Source organism: Falco naumanni, chromosome 4 (assembly GCF_017639655.2).
Source record: "Falco naumanni isolate bFalNau1 chromosome 4, bFalNau1.pat, whole genome shotgun sequence".
NCBI classification, from domain to species: domain Eukaryota; kingdom Metazoa; phylum Chordata; class Aves; order Falconiformes; family Falconidae; genus Falco; species Falco naumanni.
In genome coordinates this window covers 103660316-103684555 of record NC_054057.1, presented here as the reverse complement: position 1 = coordinate 103684555, position 24240 = coordinate 103660316, and the positions used below count along the sequence as shown (strand labels likewise).

The following is a 24240-nucleotide window of genomic DNA, read 5'->3' as shown; positions in this document are numbered from 1 at the left end:
CCTGCATTAGACTAAACAAAACATCATAGTATTGAAGTGTTGAAAGGAGATCTTTCTGAGAGAAAAAAATATAAATTCTATTGCTTAATACAACTGTGAAAATACCGTAGGTAATTTTCATCCTGATTGGATCCTTGTACTACTTTTTTTAAGATGGGATCTGATTGGAGGGGCAGTAGTGGGTAGCTGGGTAGTACACATGTATGCATAGCCACAAAGCCCATAAAACACACTGTTTTCATTTCACCAGTTTTCCTTCAGTTGTTGACAAAATAATCCAGGTGGGAGAGGACGGTAACAGGCACCCAAAACAAAATTGGAAAGCACTCACATTTCTTTCATGCGTGCTGAAAGTTTAAATATTTTTCAATAGGTGAAAAGTCTTTACCTTAAGCTGATGAATGTCAGAGTATTTTTCACTCTGTTAGGAGGGTATCAGGTTGCCGGATGTCAGATGATGATCTACCACACTTCTTGGGCTTCTATTCTTTAGGTGTTATGTAATAATCTCTACTTTTTTGCTACTGAAACTCACGCTAGTCCCAACACCAGCTCCTGCTCTAAACCCCACAGACACGAACTACTCACTTTTTGTTTGCAGACCACACAGAAAACTAAAAAGAGTTTCTCACGGTAGTCATACAAGACCTGGATGAGGTTGTCCAGCTCACAAAAATACTCTTAAGTTACCAAACACAGTATATCCCCTAAATAGTGATGAGAAAATTCCATTATTTTGGAGCTTTTACCATGAGGGGGTTTAAAAGTTCAGATCATTCTTCCTATTAATTGCATCTCTCCTTCCTAAGCAGTCTTTGGGACATAGCTTGCCATAGCATGCAGACAGTTAAATATAACCACCGTGAAGTCCCCTGACTATTGTTCACTAATTGATGCGATAAGGTCCTATGCTCACACTTGACTCCATTTTACCCAAAACTCTTCCAGCCTAAACAAATAAGGCAGGATACAAAATTTCATTCTTATGGATATACATTTAAGCGGAATTAGAATTTTGTTCAATAATTTATATTCACAATCTTCATAACGTAAGGATTTGAAAGTATCTAGCTAGACGGATACCTGGCCAGCTTTGATTCTATGTTGCACACAGATGTGACCTACCTATCCTATCATGTAAAACCTACCTTTGACATTTTCTCCTCGGTACCTATCTCTGTTTCATAACCATAAAGCTCAGGGAGGTTGAAAACCACAAAAAAAAAAAAAAAAAAAAAAAAAAAAAAAAAAGAAGTAGTACTATATTCAAGGACTGCCTCTGTTAGACCAATCTCTATTTTTAATCCCACCTAGAAGATGAGAAACAGGTCTGCTAGTCTTCAAAGAATGCAAGATGAGTTTGCTGGGAAGCAAAAAAGAAGAGGCCCTAGTAACTAGAATGATTTTAGCAATATGGTGATCCTCAGAGGCCTGTGTGGCCTAATTTTGGTCAGACTTGAATGCAACAAAGATAAACTACATGTTTGAGGTAGGAGTGGTTAGAATCTGGGAAGACTTTAACCACAAAAAAGTGTTTTTACATTTCTAACCTAAGCCAGTAAATCACAGTTCCCTCCTTAGTATCTGCGTATTCACAAAACTAAAATCGGATGGGTTTTGAAAAATTCATTATTAAATATGAGGAAAAAAAAATATACAAGTCTTTCACTTGCATCTCCCAATATACTTTTAAATACTAAAATGCAACATAATAAGCACAATAGTCCTATTAGAATTATGCAACCTTCTCTACAAATGCAACATCTCTCTTTATTAACAATTGAAAAGATCTTTCCACTAACAATATTTTACATAAGTGTGTGCTGTCACCAAGCTTTTGTTTCACCTTGAAAAGTTTATCTATTCAGTTGAAGTCACTTCAGGAAGCAAGCCAAGGTGTCCTTTTAAGGTGATGTTTATCCTGAACACAACAGCTTAACTATAAGATGTAGCACAGACTTACATAATGTACCTTCTTAAATGAGGCTTTTCTTTTCTAAGATACCCAGATACACTGTACAACAGTGTGGAAATAACCACGTTTGTTCACAGAGAAAATTGAGATAAGCTCATCCTAATTTCTACTGCCATCACATAAGTCATGCTCTGTCACTTTGTTAAACTGACAGTGTTGAAAGGTGAGGTGTTCATTAGAAAGTCAGTGCTTTAGCACATTTTTGTGTGCTATGCCATATTTTAGCAATCATGTTTGAATAATTCCCTTTTTACTACAATACTTCCACATTCACGTTGTTTAGATATTGCTGACAGTGATAACATGATACATGTTTTTATTATCATCTTCTTTATTATAGTAATGCTTGATGGCCAATGAGGGATGGAAGCCCATTATGCCTGGCAGTGTATTAATAAAGATTATTGACCAGTCGTGTCAGGCTTATACTCTAAATAGCTAAGCTAAACACAGTTCAGTGGGAGGGCATAAACACCAGCAGCGCAAGTAGTGTGACATTCTCTTGGATATCAAATATGGTATGAGTGTGTTTCCCTCCCCAAAAGACAAAAAAAGCTTTGACTCATTTCAAGATAGAGGCAGAGATATCTATGACAATAAATTCAGTTAGATAAGAGTAAATCTTACTTAGGCTCTAACAGGCAGAAAGACTGTCTCGTGCACTCACACCTTACAAAGCATTAGAAAATGCACATCAGAGAGCATTAATTAACTCTCAGACATCAGAGTGCAAAACTTCAAGTACATCTTGCATCTTTTTACACACGAGAGGACTCAATCTGAGGAAACAAAGCAATAGGAACTTAGATTTATTTTTCCACAGCACACAGAGAAGTACTTGTTTGCTGGGGGCATGGGGAGGGGAAAGAATGAGGAAGCACAGGAAGAAGGCAGCAGATTTACTGCATAGCACCTAAGAAGTAACGGGAAAGTAGAGAAAGCTAACTGAAATTTCCCTTCTGTCACTAAGAAAGCTGTTCCTGTTTGATTGCTTCTGACTCTGTTCTTTCTTGACTTTGTAAGACCTTTTCCTTCTAATAATAAAAATTCATCATATACATTTCTAAGTACATTTTATATTTTGATTCAATATCAAACAATAATCCAGTGATTTAGTTTAAATGATCCAAACCTTTAAATTTCTTTGGTTCTCCATTTTCAAATATCTGCGTTTACATTATGTTCAGCATTATCCCACTGGGGAGATCCTCAGCTCATAATTCCTACCATTGACTTGAATGTCCTGGGTCTCAAGTATGTGAGTTTTGCCACTGCAAAAAGGAAAAAAACCCTGACCCATCATATTTTGAGGTCTAAAATGGAGAAACATCTGCTAGAATCATATGCAGTTGGCTGAGGTTAGGAATATGGGAGCCTGCAGTTGATCAGCACTGCCCTAGGTGTCACAGAGGCCAATGGGAATTACACTAAGAGGGTTTCAGTAGACAAGGGTGTAATTCAGTCAGCTTAAAAAAAAAAAAAATATTCATGAAACAGAAGCCTAACTTTTTCTTTCCTCTTTTACTCTCAGCCTCCTACTCCTTCCTTTCTGTCTTTTCAGCCACTTGTTCTTTTGAGTATATTATCAGAGGTGGAGGCCTCTACATTCCCATGCTGGCTGAACTTCAAAATAAATGCCATCCTATTTCATCCTTTTTATCATTAGTAATTTTTTAGCTAATAAAAGCATGTTTCAGGCAGTTTTAAAACAAACCATATATAACTTTGCCAAGATCAGTAATTACAGAGTACAATTTCTTTCCACAGCATTGTTCTCCCAGTAAAATTAATTTGTTGCTTCTATTTTCTTATATTAAAAAAGTTGTACAATAGAAGTGAGACAATATTTTAATACTTAGTAGATAGCATAAACTTTTTCTTCTTTATCTAAAAAGTTAATATTGCTAAACCCAGTATTTTAACTTTAAATAAAATCAGTAAGCTTTGCTAGAAAAAGAAACATACTTCAAACTACACTTTTGCTTTGGAATAGTCCAGACCTGGATTTTCATTCTTCAGGTTTGTACAGCCCTCTTTGTTTCACCACTGTCCATATTTCACTGACTACTAACTCATAGTCCCTTCTCACTTTCATATACTATCCTTCTCATCACTGTCCCTTTCTGAATACTTCTCCACCTCACATGAATTTAGAATGCTACGAATCAAGATGTATAAAACTGATGTATTTTAAACCTTTACACATCTATAAATTAAAAAAAGAAAAGCATTTTAGTTTAAAGAGACTGATTTTTAGAAAAAGGAAAAAGGAGAAGCAAATGTTTTGACTTTCAATTGCAATTGTTTCTTCAATTTTCACTTCATTTCAGAAAACTAGAATACTCTGCATCTCAAAGTCCTTCAAGCAGCTTGAGACACCTGTAAACCTGAAGCACTGTTAATTCCAAGTGGTTCAATCACTAGAGAATGTCATGTAACTGTTGTATCTCACTCTTATAACCTGCACATTAAAATAATCATTTTGTCACTTGTATCATTTTGTCAGTCCACTTATACACTATAGGGCAACAGAAGATGCAAAAGGCTGTTCAAAGTGTGGCCTTTAATCTTTCCAGAATGTATTAGTTGACAATATAACTGGTTCTCAAAAAAACAAAAAAGTTTTAGAAATCATCTGATCATTAACTATGTGTGTTTCAGTGTAAGGGAGCAAAGTTGGAGGAAAAAGCTAATACTTCAGAGAGAAAATCAATTTTAGGAACATAGTTCAAGAACAGCCAAAGAGTACAAAGTAGCAGCCACTTATGGACCTCTTGTCCATGAAGTTCTCTAACCCTTTTTTGAACCAGCTGATGCCACTCTGCCCTCTGTGGAAGCAAGTCCCAGGAGGTCACCAACCAACCGCTCCATAAAGCGGCACTTCTCTCTTTTGAATTGATCACTGATTAACTTCAGCAAGTGCCTGATATTCCTGATGCTGGGGCATCTGGCAAACAACAGATCTATATTCAGTTTATGCCTGCCTTTGAGATTCTGCAAACTTCAAACATACCCTTCCCCTCCCCAGAGTGAAAAGACTTTAAGTTTCTCCCTCATAAAGCAGCTGCAGGATCCCCTTGATCTTTCTACCATTCAGGTTCTGGGGAAAGCTGTCAAGGAATAAAACCCCTAAGAAGTACTGTGGAATTTCCAACATAAAATGTTTGCTGGAGCACTGACTGTTATTTTTCTACTTAGGCAACGTACCCGAATGTTGAGAGAATAATGGCAATAAAACCGGAAAGAAAAATACACTACTAGGATACAGAGCGGCAACTACCACCAAAGTCCCTTTCCACCTGGCAGATGCCTCAAACCACATGGATCACAGGAACCTGGAAGATCATTTTTACAATTACAGAGTCAGAAGATTATATTTCTATACTTTCTTCAGAACACTAGTCATGGAACACATGGTAATTAAATTCAAAGTACTTATGAGATGAAGAAAACAAGCCGTTTAAAATCCGGACCCATTTTCTAGATCAGAAAAGTATGCTTATTTATTATAAGCATAATATGTGTTGTCTGGAATACGTTTGAACTCCTGGTTTGCCCTCAGACAATGCTTCTGTGACATAAGTATTGCTGCCATTTCATAGTGGAGAGGAAGACACTGCCTTCCTGGGAGGGAAGAACTTTGAAAAGGTTGTTACTACACTCTCCCACTGTCTAAAGGGGAAGGAAACATGGGAAAGGATTTTTTTTTTTTTTTTTTTTTTTTTTTTTTTTTTTTTTTTGCTTCCTTTGCTTGGGTACCCATATAAAAGCAGGCAAAATACAGCCTCTAAATTTAAGTTTCGGAGAAATCTTAATTTGATCTTACTAACCTTCAGTAGCAGGTGACAATCTATTTCAAAAGTAAATTATGACCTCAGTAAGAACAAATGAAGAAAAGAAATGGCACACTTTCATCCCACGCTGATGAGATTTCAAACATCACAAATCTTATAAAATAAAATTAAAGTATACTATCATTTAGTCTGAATATATAAGACTCAAGTAAATGGGGACTTGGTGACACTCATATGTCTTTAAATAAGAGAAGCGCTCTGCCAAGTAAACAGTTCACTCATTCGGTTCTCACAGAGAGAAACATTTTATTGCTTTGTGCCCCTTCATTGTTTACAAAAGAAAAACATCTCTTCATTTTAGTCAAGAAAGCTTCTGTTCCAGAGAACAAAGCCTTCATTTGGGTTTCTCTCATCTTTATGGTGTTTGCAAGTTGGTGTCAAAAATGTTAGTCAAGGCATGCTGTGTTACAGGTCTGTGGGGCAAAAGCAGTCACAAGAGACTTTCCACCCAAGTTAGAAGGAGACCACATTACCATTCTAACTACTTCCTATGGAAGTTACAGTTGTATCAACATCCTGCTGTTTTGTTTGTATTTAACTTGGGATATGACTCTCCACACTCTCAGCATGAATCCTACAATTAAATGGAAGCAATCCACAGGTTACTAAAAAACAGTCTAGTGTTCTACATTTGAAATGGTACAATTTTTGAGACAACCAACTTGCTCTCCACTCACTGAACATGTTTATAGCATACATTACCACTGTTTAACCAAGTCAAAATAATCCCTCTGATAAATTTCTGAAAATTAGTTTTTTTTCTCCACAGCTATTTATATACTACTCGGTTATCTAACAAATGAAGTAAAGATATGTTAAAGAATTCCTGTTGGAGAAATTATATCTATCTTTCTTAAAATATAGGCTGTATTAGAGCTGATAAAATAGAAAAAAATATTTTAAAATGATCCTACCTTCAAAATAATGCTTCATTAGTAGTCTAAGAAATCAGACTCTAGTGTATTTGCTTAAACTTAAATTCAAAGAGTATCCTTTAATGTCACATATCCACTACTACTTATTTAGCCTAGAACTATATGCATGGTAGGTGCTGGCTCTTCTTAGAATACACTAGCATTTTACAAAGGAGCATAAACTAAGCATCTTTGCCTGCACCTTTTAGTTAATCACCTCAGTTTCCAGTGTAGGCAAAAGAACCAGTTACCTACTTCCTTTTCCTTTCTGAAAAGAAGGGGGCAAGTGGAAAGCAGTGCTTCACTGTAACAAAGAAAGCAGACAGTTTCTACAGGGAAGCTATCCTTTTAAGCGGCTCTAAAGAGTGAGTTCCAAGCAATTTCAAAGAGTAATTCCAACCTTAAATCACCCTGCCAATTTCTCCTAGCCTTGTTATATTGCTTTCCTCATTCTTGCTGCTGTATGGAAGAACCCAAAAAAGGAAATTAATTTCATTACTACATGCAAGTAGAGTCCCTACAATATCATCAGGGATTTTCCTGTCAATGAGTGTCATGCTCCTGGCCTGTGTGCACCCTGAACAGGTGAACTGCATACACAATTACTCTGAAATGTTCCAGATGCACTGGATTTACTATTCACACAGAGATTTCAGAAGCAATTCTGACCATAGCTGTACCCACTGCAATGCGGGTGCAACCACTATCCTGTGGGTGACAGAATCTCTTGGGGTGGAGTAATCAGGACATAAATAAAGGAAAATATGTTGAGTTCCTCTCCCTTTCCCTCCCCAAGTGCCAGTCTGAGATGGTGATGGATGGAAACAGTAATAGGAGAATGTAAGGCAGGGACATGAGCTGATTTGTCCAGGTGCTAGAAACATGTCTACATTCCCTGGACATCCAACAGGCCTTGTCAGAGCTACAGCTCCTGCTGAGCTGCTACACAGATGTGAAACCCCCAACTTCTACCGCAGTTAAATTTATAGATGGAAAAAGGGGGTATGTCTGCAGAAAGCCAGATGAATGGTAAACTTCCTTATACTTTGGCCACTAGTACTTCATAAAGCATTTTGACTTCCCTACAAACTCTGACTGTGACTCTCCAGTTTTACATCTTCCACAGTCTTCCCATTAGGCTGTGATTCCTGACTTCCAGAATCCATTCTAAGACCCTCTTCATCCCTGCAATACCCTCAAAAGTCCACTTGAAGCCATTTGTATACTTGTCCGTGCTTGAATTTCCTGCACTAAAAAGGAGGGGACCAGTCAGACCAGGTGACAGACAAACAGACAAGACACATTCACTTTCCTGGAACAAGACAAGCTTTCTGCTTACTCTGTGAAGCTGTTCATGCTCAGTTTGTTGCACCAGGCAAATCCACACCATGGTCTTGCACCCGAGACTGGCATCTAGTGGCAAATACAAGTGCCCCCTCCTTGTCTGGCAGAGCAGCTGGACCACAAGCCAGCAGGTAAAAGCACAGTATGTGTGCAGCACTTTTCTATAGAGTGGCAGCTGGTGGGACTGAATGCTTGGTGGAAAAAACATTTTATCCCCTTCTTCCCACAAATACTTCATCCTTGACTGTACACAGGTGCTGTTAAATGAATAAAGTAAACATACTGAAAAACAGAGGTAAGTAATAGTCATTCTTTTCAGTCAAAAAAATAGTGGACCCTCTTAAAGGAAGGGATGTTTAATTCTATTCTGTCACTGTAAGAAAATTTACTGAAAAGCCTAATTGAAAAATAAAATTTGCTTTGGACAACACAGCGATGTTCTATTTTTGTTATTGAATGAAAGGACTAGTAGCTCGTTATTTTACTAGATCTTTAATACTTCATTACTGAAGTAATCTATTTATTGCACATAAGTGAAAACATATAACCTGGAAATTTGTAGTGAATTTCAAGACAAAGTCACTTCCAACAAACCTGATTTAGAAATACCCACAGGTGATGGCACAAATTCTATCAAAGCAAGGAAACTGCCTTTCAAACTCTTGGCAAGAATCACTGAAAAATCATCAAATTAACGCAAAACCACAATGAAATAATGTTCCTTTAAAAAAAAAAAGTATTTAAATATATTTCTAGAGTAGAGTAAACACTACAGAAAATTCATTTAAGTGCTTTTAACCAAGAAAGCCCTGTTTCGATAACAAAGTTTTTGAGGGGTTGAGCGGGGAGGGCTGTTTTTATCTTGTTTTTAACCTCAGTGGCTGCAGCCTGAAGACTACATGCATATAATTTACAAGTTGAACTCACAAAAAAAGTGATTATAATTTGTATATCTTTCCTTCACATGCCATTAAGCTTTCTTTTATGACTACTCACTCTCCAGGTCAAACTGTGTATCTTTCTAATGGAAAATAACTTTGACCAGTTCTAAAAAGATTATCTATCCCAGAGTAAAACCCACTTTCCGTAAGGACAGGCATTTATTTCACATACAGATAAAAAGCAATTTTAATATTCTATAAATATTCATTTATCTGTCTACACAGCTATCTAATTATGTTACAAGCAGCTTTTGGAGTTTTGGAAGGAACCACCATATAGGAAAGGACATCTCCATGAAAGCACTGTTGATGCCTTGTGGTCATGAAAGTATGCTCCACAAATATGGCATTTCTGAAACATTTGAAAAAAACTCCACCACATCACAGTGCAGAAACTTCTTCTACCCTCAAGCTCTTCACATTACAAAATGAACAAGCTTTTCTAGGCAAGCCTTGTGAAGCTCTCAGTAGGCTGTGCTCCTTACGAACTCTCAGAAAACAAGAACAATGTGTGGAAAAAGCAGTCTTGATACATATTTCTAACTACCGATTTTTAAGTTCAGGCCAATTGAAACTTTGCTATGGATGATAAACACATTTTTAAAAAACATTAAGGTGCCTTTTGTCACACTATGCAATACAGATTTTTTTATTTCTTTTAAAGGATCATTATTAAAAATAAAAAAATGTATAAATGCATTTATTTTTTTATGCTCATAAGGAGCACCAAGCATTAAGACAATTAGGCAAAATGATGGATTTGAACACATGCTGCATTTTATTGTTAACATGTATGAGTAACTTCCATTAATGTCAGTATGAGTTATGTGTGCACTGTTAAAACAATATGACCATAACAAAGACATTTCCTCCAGAACTAATATAGTAATATTTTTAATAGACATTTAGAAAAAAAAAATCACATCGTTAGAAACTAACATTTAAATGCAAATCCTTCTCCAAACTTAACACTTTGGAATTCTTTAAAATAAATCTTATTTTTTCACATGTTGGCATCAAATTAAGAATAACGTGGTGTTTATTTCCTTCCATCAAATTACCTTTCATTTAATGGGTACTTATCTAGTTTCCCATTCAAGAAGACCAACCAGATAATGAACAAGATTAAGCTGCTATCCATTTTTATTCTAAACTTCCTTAAATAACTAAATGTATATAGGAACATGTAATGACAACTGAAGAAGTTATCTAAAACTGACAACTGATTGTAGCCAGTAAATTAAGATGGATCTTGGCAATGTCAGCCAGATGTGCCTAGAATGCAGAGTTATGTTTGGAACTTGAACATAATACAAGCATAGGAAATCATCACAAATGTTCTTAAACTCACAGTTCATGTCTATTTAACTGGAAGTTAGCAGACAAAACGTGTAATCACTCAGATTTAAAAATTGATAAATAGAAGTTATGGTAAATGCTGCAATTAATAAATTATCTTAAAATATCAGAGAAAGCACACTTCTTTAGTATATTACTACAACACAGAATTATCTTTCATCTGTCAGTGGATGTCTGGGTCTTTGCTAACTTCTACAATCTATTTTTGAGAATACCTTATTTATAAAAAAAATAATGCTATATTTAGTATATTCTGTTGTAATGCAGCAGATTTATAAAGTTTGTCATACACTTAGTGAGCAATTTCAAAAAATAAACTATGGTAATGAGTATGTGAATTATTTCTAAAATACATTTACTAATAGAATCATAGGATGGTTTTGGTTGGAAGGGGCCTTAAACTGCACCTAGTTCCAACCCCCTGCCATGGGCAGGGACACCTTCCACTAGACCAGCCTGCTCCAAGCCCCATCCTGCCTGGCCTTGAGCACTGCCAGGGATGGGGCATCCACAGCTGCTCTGGACAAACTGTTCCAGTGTCTCACCACTCTCACAGTAATATATTTCCTTCCTAATATCTAATCTGAATCTGCCCTTTTCCACTTTAAATCTTTCCCCTTCTTTTTATCACTACATGCCCTTGTGAAAGGTCCCTCTCCGGCTTTCTGGCAGGCCCCTTGAGGTACTGGGAGGCTGCTGTAAGATCTGCCTGGAGCCTTCCCTTCTCCAGGCTGAACGACCCCAGCTCTCTTAGCCTGTCCTCCCGCCCTCTGATCATCTTTGTGGCCATCATCTGGACTCAATCCAATAGCTCTGTGTCCTCCTTATGTTGGGGGCCCCAGAGTGGAACGCAGCACTCCAGGTGGGGGTCTCACCAGAGCAGAGGGGGAGGATCACCTCCCTCGACCTGCTGGTCATGCTGCTTATGATGCAGCCCAGGATACGGTTGGCTTTCTGGGCTGCAAGCACACATTGCTGGGTCAGGTTGAGCTTCTTGTCAACCACTGTATCCATTAATTCATGTATCTAACAAATTATGTATCTATTAGATACATATGTATTTATTAATGTTGTTTAGTATATCTTCTTAAAAAATCTGAAATTAATATTTACATTTAATTTATATTTTATGGTAGTCATGTAGCCCTTCCTACAGACAGATATAAAAAAATTAATAAGTATATTCATCTATATTATGTTCATACATATGTAAGTTCATATATATATTTCACAAACCGAAGTTAGGATACAATTAAAAACAGTAATAGAATACATTTATTTTTTTTTAATGAAAGTGAATTCCAATTCTAAGTTATTAGCTGAATCATAGATTTCAGGGGGAGTGATTTGTATATGAGTTAGATCATCAGACACTTACAGGTAATGACACAGAGCTAGCTGGGAAAGCCACCTAGTAGAGGATTAGGTAATCCTCTCTGGCCTAAATTGGAAGAAATATGCATTATAATTAACTGTCTTTGATTATTACAGGTTAGAAGGGTTTTGTTATTAACTTAGAACTTCAAATGAATTTTAGACCAGTTCAGGATTAAAAATGAAAACTATATGAACAATTGCTTCTCTTGAAGACAGAAGAAAAATAATGGAGAAGTCTACATATTTGCACAGCTAACAAAGTAACAATTACAAAATTAAAGGAAAATAAGAAAGAAGTCTTTCACAAAAGAAACAATACTAATGACTACTCAAAGAAAAAGACAACAACACACATTTAACCAGGAATTTTTACTAATTTAATTTTTAGATGTGAATTTAAAATTTTCTTCTAATATTGCTATTTACTTCTTAAATTTATACTGTAAAAACACACTATATGTCTATATCACATTTTGAAATCCAAACTGTTTCTAACTTGGATCTTTGATAATGGATCTTTCACGACTAGTACCATCCACTCAGCCCTTTATTCATAAAACTGGACAGCTTTTATCACAAGAGAACTAAAACTTCACCAGTTTTTGCCAGCCTCACTTCCCAGACTGAAGATACATGCCTTACACAGTTCTGTAAGGTTCTGTGTACCCAGCCAAAAAAGCCACAATAACAGAACTAAAGATACTGGGGTGCTTTTTTTTCCCCGATGTTGCTCTAGAATTGATAATTATGATTTCAAAACCACACCCTTACCATTACAATGAAAAACAAGAACGAACTCAAAGAAATAGCCCAAAGCAGTATACAGAAAAGAGGTGAATACATGAAATACCCTTGCACTAAGCATGAGTTTCATAGATGAATTAATATGTACATATAAAAGAAAAGGAAAAAAGTAAAAAAAAATATCTACTATAGAATATAATATCACATACTACTCTAATTTATACGTGCTCCCATTTTTCTTTACAGATACAGACCACATTAAAAACAAAAGCAGTTGTTCTGATTTCACTGGAAGCATTCATGCTTGCATTACGGTATTTCTGCACCTATATTACATGGCAGCCCTTCCAAAAAACCTACTTTTAGAACACTCTAATAAGCATATGCCTCCATTTCCACTTTGTCTTATTTACAACATTATTAAAAGCATTTTTTCTGATTATTTACCTTTAGTATTTTATGTAAGGATATCTACAACAACTTAGCTGAAGTTATACAGAGCTTAAATGTTTTGGGGTTGTTTTTCCTCCCTCAATAAAACAGTTTTGAAATTACAACTGTGAATTTTCTTCATTGAGTGAGTGTTAACTACACAATTCCTAGCCTAGCCAAGTCATAACAAGTTCACTCTTTTTTTGCCAATTTTAAAGATAAGTCAGAGCTTTAATATCCCATAATTACAGACGTTTACCTTCCCTGTGGGTAGGAAGTTAGATTTAAATTATAGGTGTATCTTCCTTTCTCATTCTGTGCCTATATACATAGTGATAATGTGTATGCAAATAGGGTTTTGTTCTTCTGAGTTTGTGTGGGTTTTTAACGAAATCAATGCAATAGACTTTGCACCAGCCATATAAAGTTATAAACCCCTTTCCTTAAATTTGACATTAACAGAAACTCCAACATAGAATTCCCACTGAAAGATGGGGCTTTAGACCCTCAGTTTCTCTTGGAAGTTGCTGATATTTTTAGTTACATGTAAAACATGCATGTAACATGTAAAAGGAAATTTGTTACATGCAATTACGTATTTTCAGGAATTTCCAAAAAATTCTTCTCATGTCAGTACTCATGAATACTTCTAAAATCAAGACTTCCGCATTTCCGTATTTTAAAAGGAATTTAGCAGACTTACAAATAATAGAAGTTGTTAAGATTCAGAACTTAAACACATACATAGAAAAACCATAGAAAAAAACCCACCCTCTTATGGCAAGAAAGTAGTGATTTAAATTTTTCTAGAAATCAGAGAAATCAATGTACTTACTTCATTTCAAGAATTTCTTCAAGCTGTTTTCTTCGCTCCATTCTCAGGTTAGCCAGATGGGCTTCTTTTTCAGCCAAAGACTGCTGTGTTGAGGCAAGACGGGCTTTGGTAGAATCTAATTCTTGTCTAGTCTTCTCCAGTGCATTCATCAGCTCTTCTACCTAAGAGAGAGAACTTTTTAAGCTTCATAGTCTTTGCAATAAGTAAATCTTGAATCTATATAAATATAGAAAATAAACAGCACACAAAAGGAATTATTTAAAGTAAATGGCTGCTCAAATCTATTCCTATCTTAACAGTTTTAAAAACTAACACTAGTAGTCTTTAAATACAAAAAAATCCATGTTTCCGGGAATCCATTGAGTAACAAGCAACATCTATACAAAACAGAATACAGATCTGAAACCTATTTAATCTGGGCCACTGCCACATACAGACACAACTTACAAGTATTTTCTGCACTGTCTTTATTACTTAAATTCATTGTGATGGTAGCTCATCATAATAGTAATTTCAGACATTTTAGATGCAGACATATATATATATATAAAAATATAAAACTGCTCATGACAATCCATGTATTTTTCATCAAAAAATGCACACCCTTCTGTGCCGATCAGGTTGCTCAGGGAAGCTGTAAACTTTCCAATACTTGGGTATTTTCAGATCTTGACTGAATGAAGCCTGCAGAATCTGATCCAACTTCGAAGTTATTCCTGTTTTGAGCAGGGGTTTAGACCTCATTGCCTCTAGTGGTCCCTTCAAAGGGACCACTGAAGTGCTGTATGATTCTAAACTTTAAACATCTGTTACTGCTCTAACAACAACTGAGTTATTTTCCTCATGACAACTGTGAGAATCTTTAAAGTATGAAACGTAGGAAAGTTAGGGTGATCCCATTCTTTCTTTAGCATTGGTAAATGTCAACTGGATGTAGGATAAATTGCTTATTGCAGGAATTCAGAAAACCTTCATTGTTTCAGAAAAGAAAATCCAGAAGAAAGAAAACTGTATCACATGGTCTATGACATTATTTAAAGAACACACTAAAGAATGGAGACTACATGTGACACCTGTCTGGCAGCAGAAAATTTACTTGTGGGATGAATGCCCTATTTCCTGTATTTTCTTGCTCGCCTCCTTGGTTTAAATATTAACATGTTATAAGTTAGTGAACACTTCAGAAGGAAATCTAAATAAAATTAAATGGAAGAGATTATATTCCAGTTGTTCATGTTATACAAGTCATTGAAAAGTGTTCACTTTTGCTGGTGTGTTGAAAAGCCTGAAATATTCACTGTGGTCATATAATCAGTGCGGCTACAGAGAAAATAAGATGTTTTCTGCCAAGTTAATGCTTAATTGTTGTTTGTTGTTGTTACTGAAATCCTACTCACATGCCATCAGTGTTTATAAGCCACATATTTCTGTTTCATTGTGAACACACATTGCCTCCTATATAACAGCTTCAATAAAGCAAAATTAATAATACAGTCTTCCTCTAATTAATAATGAAGACTCACATTCTGTCTGAAAATGATATACTGATTACTTACCCCTTTACACCAGCTGCACCTGATTCTTGATGAACAGTATAATAAGATCAATGGAATACTAGAACATGTCTGATACCCTTCAGTGTGTAAGAAGATACACTTCATGAATGCAGAATCAATAAAAAAAAATACTTCTGTTCAACCTTCTACTCAAAGTAAAGCCAGGGTAATACTGATACAAATGAAATAGCAAGGAGTGCAAGATTCCACTAGAGCAAACCATGAAGAAAGATAAAGGCTTTAGTTATCTTTGTAAAATGACTATCTAGTGAACTTTTACATTAGAAGCAGCAAAAAGAAAATATACTTGAGGGAAATAAAAAAGATGGATTTGCACTTAAATCCCAGCGGGGAGGGATTTTAAAAAAACACACAAACACACAAAAAAATAAAAATAATAATAAAAACAAAACCCCCAAAAAACAGAACGAGGGAGACAGATTAGATTTCTTTAAAAACATACTCAATTTCTAATATAATACCAGATACTTCATTTTCTGTTTTAGTACAAGAACACAAACCCATGCTGTCTCCACAACAAGGACAAGCCTTGATTGCTAAAACAGAACATGATAGTTCTACCTGTTTTCTCAGGTTATTTTTTAGGCTTGTCCTTGTGGTTTTTAGAAACTGCATATAGTTTCTGCTGAGCCTCCAGCCTGCTAGTCAATTCCAGGCAGCATACATTAATGGAAACAGTAGTAAGGATTCAAGACTGCAAATTCATTCATTCATACAGACTCTTGCTTTGAGACAGGATCTTTAAACACCAACTCAGTCCACACTTGCAGATCTGTTTGCCAGATGAGAATGTAAAACGGATAGTAGCAGCACTTCCATACCTTTAGTACCATTGCACTCCTTTTCCTACAGGTTCAGCTGAATTTAGTACCCAACCTATTGACTGACTGAATGCTCACCTAAGTTCTGATACATCACATCAGTTACATTTTAAAACATTTAAGGGAATTAAAGACTTGTGGAAAACAAAACTGTGGATTAGTTAATGTATATTAATAACATACTCCTATATTACCAGACAAAAGAGATCAAAGATTAAGAGGGAGGGAAAAAACCTTTAAAAATTTAAATATGAAAACTTTTTCAAACCACAAATCATTAACACATGTAGACTTGAAAGTTATACTTTCATTTACACTTTCAACACAATTATTTGCCAGCTAGTTCTTCCTTCACTTTTTGAATATGACCCAAGTTCAGCATTGTATGCTTTCCTAGTTAACTGTCTCACCAACACCTACAGCAGAATCCAACTGGCAGGCATGTGCAGAAGAAACTGATTTTTATGGGTTTGTTTTTTTTAAACCAACTACTATCAAATGTAAACGTGTGAAGGCTGAAGTTGCACAATCATCTTAGCATGTTTATTATATAGCTGCAGCAGATATATTACAGTGGAAATTTAACTTTAAACACCAAAAGCAGTATTATCTAGATATAAAAGGCTAAGTGGAAAAAAGCATTGTAAAACAAATCAAATTATTAAGTAAGCACATGCTGTCTTTGATATTATTTAAAAAAAATAAAAAGGGTTAATGTTGATTTACTTCCTCTTAGTCCTACTGTAAGAATGGGAAATAAACCCAGTACTACTACTGAAGAATTTTAACTTTCTGACCCATGGCAAATCCTTGTCTTTTGGCTGCATTTAGGGGCACTTCACCTCGAGAATCACTATGCATCCAGGAGCCCTTTCCTCTCCAAGGACTGCTGTGGTCCTGCCTTACAGTTTCTTTTAATTTTTTCCACTCTCCCGACACTGAACTGAGTCCCCTATTGCAGTATCAGTTCATTAATGACCAAGTGACACATTTACACACTTTTTTTTACCATTGTACAAAGGAGCAAGATAAAAGTTCGCATTCATGACCGTACCCGTTACCTGTACTATCTCATCCAGCCATTTGCCTCCCAAACTGAAGCAGCTATTCTACCTTAACTATCACATACGCATCCTTAAGACCTTTCTTTACCTAGAAACAGAGAAAAGTCTCCCAAAGTAATGGCTGTTGAGCAGCAGCGCGTTCTGGCAGGTCAGCAGTGTTCCGAACGCCCCGCGGCGGCGCAGCAGGGGCGGGCGGTACCGGGGGCCGGGCGCGCTGTGCCCGGCGCTGGCCGCACCCCGGCCCTGCAGCGACACCTCCCGGAGCGCTGCGGCCACCGGCACCGGCACCGCCACCGCCCGGGGCAGCGCCTCCGCAGCCTGGCACACCGCGCCCCAAGGCATGCGCCTTTCCCCCTCACTCCGTTTCTTACGTCTAACTACGACTAATTACAAAGTTTTCCATTTTAGCTACCAGCTACAGAATTAATAAGAATCCACGTTTTGAAAGAGTTTACTGTGAGAACCGCCTGGAATACAAAGTGTGTTGCTAGTAAGCACTCTATGCCCTGCATACGTTATTAACTCGGTTTTCTTCCCCTTCGCAAAACAACGGCCTCATTTTATCCCTTGCATTTTCTAATAAAAGCCATTAATTTTTTTTGTACTTTTAGAAAGCCTAACTGACCTCTGTACTTCAAAGATTTTATTAAAATCACTGCTAGAATTAGGTTTGCATTTCAGAATGGCTGAAAACCAGCAAACTAAACTATTATAATTCTTTATTTGTCAGCCTATTTTAAATGAACACTTTCTACTGCTTCTGCAGCTTCACATTTTCAAGTCCTATCAGCAGTGTTTCACACCGAGATAAGAAAAGAAGAAATGAATGTAACTGAAGTATACATCTGCATTACCAGATTCTGCAAATTAAAGAAGGTTAGAGTTCAAATGAATGACAGTTTATTAAAAATGCCCTGGAGCATTCTTAATTCCAGATTGGATTCGGCTCAGCACAACTCATGCTAACATAATACTGTTCCAGTTTGTGGGAATAAGGAGGGGGATGGACAATTGCATGTTTTCTCAGTCCAAGTATAATATATTTCTGCAGGATGACGAAGAGCTGGCAACTTTCCAGCAGTCAGGGTTAGTATTATTAGTATTACTATCTTGAAAGGGTTGGCACTTCATTTTACCAATGATATTGGTGATAAATACAAGAGTTTTGGATTTCTCTAACTGACTCTTTCAAGTATCGGTAGCTATACAAAACTCCATACCTGCTTTAAAACCTAATCTTGTATTATTAAACACAGATCATTTATAAATTTTACATAGTAAAGTAAATAAATCCTACTATTTACTTATAGATTCTTCACTTTTCTTTAATACAAGAATATTAACCATTATAGATAACAAATATGAAACAAAAAAAAAGTTTAACAAACTATTACATTCATCCAGTACAGGGTTATGTCAGCTGCATTTTTATAATAAGTCGTCAACCAATGTAAAAATCCATCCAGCTGTTTTCAAAGGTGATTTCTGTTTTTCCCATCTTTTGCTAAGGAAATGCTTTCCACCACCACCACCACCACCACCCCCCCCCCCAAGTTACAAACTATATAAATTTTAGTTATCTCCAGTTCTGTGAACATTAATAAGAACTATATTTGGTTTTTTCCTCCATGATTAAGCATGAGATTGAAAAAAAGGAAAGACTATAATCCTTAAAGTTTCTCTTTGTGGCTTTCCTATAAATTATACTACCACTGGAATAAAAGGACACAGATAACACATTCGGAGAGATGAGGGAAAACAGATAAAAACCTGGATTTGTACACACAAATATCCACTTACCAGCTCTTCTGCCTCACAGGCTGGAGGCTTCAGCTTTTTACACTAATGGATTGCCTATAATTTGCAAAGTGAAGGATGAGTGCCAGACACCCCAGGATCCTGCACCAGTAGCTGTTGCTGGCCACGCAGAGAACCACTCTACCTCATGACTAATTTAATTACACACCTACAGGACGGCCAGCACACAAGTCATGTGGACCTACTGCTCTTAAAATTGCCAACACCATCCTGCAATATGGTTTGTAAATACCTTGTCTCTTAGTTTCTAATAGGAATTTCTCCAACTTACGAGAGCCTAAACAGTTTCATTACAAAAATGTTTTTCACAAAACCAAACAGATATAGCAAAGTGTCATACTGAGCTCTGCAAGACATGGAAATAAACTTTGTCACTCTCCCCTCCACTGTCTTCCCATCCCATTTATCATCCGCAGCCAAATTCCTCACCTCTGACTTCTTCCATCACAGCTTTTAAACCCAGGAAACAGGTCTAAAAAAAACCAGTATAGTTATGGTGTCTGACGCTCCCGCACCTTTCCAAACAAAGACATTAGACACGTCTCTCACAATTTTGGATATTGTTAGAGAAGAAAAAATATAACCATACTCTAGAGTGTATGTACACTTTACAATAAATATCCTAAGTGAAGGATTTGACAGAAAATTAAGTAGAACATTTATAAAATCCAGGATAATAGTCCTTTTTCTTTTTTAAATCTTAATAGACTAGGCAAGTAGAGCCCAATGCTGTCAACCAGCAATGCAGCAGTAGTATAACACAGATTACCAGAAGCACTGAAATAGCAATCCTCATGAAATGGCTTGCCATCTCCATAGGAAGGCAACAGCACAATTATCAGAGGGGGTGCCATGCTGCAGAATTTGAAATTGGAAACCTTATTGAGTTTACTTTATTATATAACGTGGGATTTAAAATATTTTAATCCTTTTGGTAAGTGCTATATTGGTAAATACACAAGGTTTAGTTTTATTTAGATAAAGAAGAGAGATGGTATAGATAGAGCACATATTTCCCATCTAGACTTGTACAGACCACAGTCAGGGAGAGAAGGTCCTTCAGCTTCCTGAGTATTTCCCTGCTGGGTGTCCTGTGGTGGTTACCAGTCGTGATAATTTATATTAGCATGGTAATATGACAGATACATATGTCCACCTCTACATAAAAATCTTCTAGAAATTAGCGGACTCCCATAGATTAAAAGAAATATATATCCTAAGTGGAAGAATTAATAATGCAGTGGTATTTACTAAGTTAATTTAAGATTTTGCAAGACAGTTCTGGGAACTGTATTAAAATGATTAATTTTCTTGCTACTGGTGAACATGGATCATATTTTATTCTAAACCTCAGTAATTCAATAAGGTTAGGACCACAACATTATAATTCTTTGACTCACTAACTGATCTTCCAATTAATATAGTGATTTCACCTATAACTAAAAGCTATAATTAAATAATTTTGGAAAATATTGGTAATAATAAGTAGAATAATGATCAGTTTAAAAAGCCAAACCAAAACAACAACCAAAACTAACGCCAAAATGTTTTAATATAGCTATATATACATATATAGCTTCAATTAAATCAAATTAAAATGGTGGTAGAAATAAAGTTAACCTCTGTGCTCTAGGATCATGTTTCTAGACAGATGAGAACAAAAACGATGCTTCCACTGCAGTCCCAGAAATACTATAATCTATTTAAACACTTCATCTCGGAAACACAGCTGGCCTCCAGTTATAGTATTCCCAATTAGTTTCAACTAGAAAACATTGTATGACAACCCAGTGTCAAAATGTGAATGGGACCTCCTGCAAAACTGAAAAGGATGGGCAAAATGGCCCAATACTCCTTGCAGATGCAGCTGGAATGTTTTACTCCAAATAAGACTCTCTCATTACCAGCAAAATGCAGTGATAAGATGGAATAATTAATATCACATTCTGATTTTGCAACGCTAAATAATTAGAAAACAAAAACAAAAAACAACACCTTGAACCAAGTCAAAGATACAGTATTCAAAGTGTTGCAAGAATCAGTCAACAAATGTTCTTTGTCCAAGGTAATCTTGCTGACAAGGGCTAACTCACTGTTGGCCCCATTCAACTCTAGAAGTCATCCAGATGTGCACTGTAATGGAAACAAGACAAAGCACCAGAGCAACTGGGCAATTACACTTTTTACAAAAAAGTAGCATCTTTTCAATTATTTTTTTCATTTAGTTTGAAAATTAAACATTTCATTGACATATCTTATTAGTTTTCCCTCCTTTTCCATTGAGCTTCATTTGAGCAAGTCCATGATTGTTTTAAATGGCTGATGGCCTCAGTTCTGCTCTAACTTGCACTCATTTGATACTGTGCAAACCTAATTACAGAAGTAGCATTAAAGGTGTTTTATAGTTGTGCAAATGAAAGCAGATTTAGAGATAATACATTGATAAATTACAGAGCTCAACCTAATGTATTCAGAAGTACAAAAATAAAGTAATTGAATTAGCTATTGAACATATGTTAATTTCAGTAGGACGTTCAATTGTCCTACAGGATATTGTATCTGGAAGAGAACTCTTATAGACCGAAAACAATTACGCTGTGTGATTTCAGTGTTGAGTCTTTTTAGATAAACCATGCAAGTAGAGCAGAGCAACTCTTTAGCTGGTGTTAAAGTACAGCGCTGTCAGACTGGCTTCTCTGGTTAATGTCAATAGCACTGCGTATAAAAGGTGACTAAAGTGTGTACAAATGTTGATCTTTGGAGAAGGCATGCCTAGAATCATACACACATCTACTATTTCATCCACCAGGTCAACTTCAGGGAGAGAGGGCAAATTGGGAGTTTTCTTGCCAAAAGTTGATTCTTAGCACACTTGTTAGGTTACACTGCACAAAACTACTTCTCCACTGCTTTTAATCCATAATCCTAATATATTATTAAAGTTAGAAACGCTTCTCCCTTAGAATATTTTCAAAGGCAGCAGAGAATCACATGGCACATGTAAAGTCTTACTGCAAACAGGTAGTTTATGTACATAAAAGTTTCTCCACACTAAAATGTGCTTACATATTGTGAAAAAGCAAGTAAGATTTATTAAAGCAAAAATGTTATTGTATGAAAATACTTGGATAGTTTTATGTGAGAAATCTCAGAAAATACAGTTTCCTATTTAGTTTTCACACAAGCTAAATAATATTAATAAGCAGCAAGATAAATAAAGATTCATGCAACTAGTAACAAGGTATAGCTTTTGCCCTAAAGAAATTTGACACCATCTTTAGTACTGTGAATGTTAACACAGAGTTCACGTGAGTACTGAATGCCCAAGGATGCTCTATGTGTGCTCTTCTCCTAATGCAGATAATCTTTCCCTGTTTACTTAATTCTGTGGCATTTTTACTATAACATTTTTTATGCAATATTTTATTGCTTGGCACACCTACAGAAGTCACAGTGGCATGGACATGCTACATGCTTAAAAACTAAAATTAATTCCTATTGCATATAATGCAATATCAGCTATATAAATAACCTTAAGAAAAGTCAGACATGCCTGTACATTAAAGAGCCAAGTTCTACTCTGGCACACCCTTTTGAAGATCACACTTATCAAGAGAAATTTTAATACTTGGTATAGCAATTGGTAGTTACATCCTTGCTCAAATTTATCCAGAGCAACGGGTGAAGTACAGGAGAACACATGAGGCAGGACTACAGTTAACTAACTTGTTTCAGACAGGGTATGAACATAAGTAACACAAGTTTACCAATATGGACTCTGCCTCTACAGGTCAAATAAGCTGCACTTAAGCGCTAAAAATAAATGTTATATTCTGTTAATTCTGGTACTTTTCTGGGGAAAAAAGTTCCTTAAAAGGAAATCTTTCGTACAGAAAAAAAATTAAAAACTGCTTTGGAGGGTCAGTCCAGGAAGAGACCAGTCAATAGGAACAGAACTGAAGTGCTCATGAGTCTGTCCAGGATAGGATCCATAGGGCAGTCGGGGGAGGCCTGTGGGAGACAACAAAATGTCTGACAACTGGACTCCATTATTAACACATGATAAGCTAGGAATGATCACATGATGGAGCAAAAATATTTACCCAGAATTTGTCAGCAGGAATTCCCCCATGAAGGCAGTTTACAATCAGCATGTCAAATCTTCAGAGTGCTAAATAGAAATCTCGCTCAAATAGTAGCTCCCTGTTCATGAAACTACCCCCACACCTACTACACAGTAATAAGTTTACTGGATAAATCAGTCACAGAGCACAGAGCCCTCCCCTCAATCAACACGCTAGAGAGCAACTCCCTGTGTGGGGAAAAAGCAGCGCTGGGGGAGCAGGATGCCGAACTGAACTCAACAACAGTCTCAGGAAACACTGTGTGTGCAAAAAGGGAGCCAGAGGTGAGGGTGGTTGCACAGCCTCTGAGAGCAGGGTTGCCGACACTTAGCAAAAGCTGAGGCAGCAGTAACAGAGCCCATAGATGCCTCCCCACGATGCTGCAGGCACACTGGCTCAGGATGAAACTATGCAGCGACTAAACAGATCCTTACACACAATTGCAAAAACAGCATCCAATCCTGCAGAGTGAAGTTGCAAAGAGACAGAATGTGCAGAATTATACACACAGAGAATGCAGAAAAACTCTGTAGGAATGGCTCACTACGATTAGAGAGATGGGAGAAGAAAATCAGGTGGGGGAAAGAACACTGACAGGGGTAGGCAGACAGCCCAAGAAATACTGTCCTTCTAAAACTTGCAAAATTTTTATCAACCACTATCTGAAAAAGGAAGTAAAGAGACTTTATCACAATGGTTTTACCCCAGGTGAGCTCCTGAAAAATTAATCTCCATCTCTTTGTGAAATACAGCAGCAGTTAACAATGAATAAAAAACATTATTGGGAAACAAAACCCAAAGACACTGAATTACAGAACTTGTTCTTTTCCAAGCAACAAAACCACACTGTCTGACTATCACTGAAACAAAATAAGGTTCAGTGAGGATGCCCAGATGAAGAAAAAGAGCTGTCACTTAAACTATTGCCTCACCTACAAGGCAACAAAGATTTCAGTTCTTTCACATCAGTTTGTGAGAGTTTGGCCCAAGTATTAAAATCCTGTAACTCAAAGTTCCAGCACCTACACTTTTTATTTGCCTCCCCCTCATGCAGTTAATGA

At 36.5% G+C, this 24240-nt stretch overlaps 1 protein-coding gene across 6 annotated transcripts in view; it reads right to left on the bottom strand.

Annotated features, from left to right (window-relative positions):
- Nucleotides 1-24240, bottom strand: part of ERC2 (ELKS/RAB6-interacting/CAST family member 2) — a 521662-nt gene that overhangs the window by 218075 nt on the left and 279347 nt on the right. For all 6 annotated transcript variants that reach the window (XM_040593123.1, XM_040593126.1, XM_040593127.1 and 3 more), the window contains one exon: nt 13776-13936. In XM_040593123.1, coding sequence (XP_040449057.1) covers nt 13776-13936 — 161 coding nt within the window. The remainder of the gene's footprint in view (nt 1-13775; nt 13937-24240) is intronic.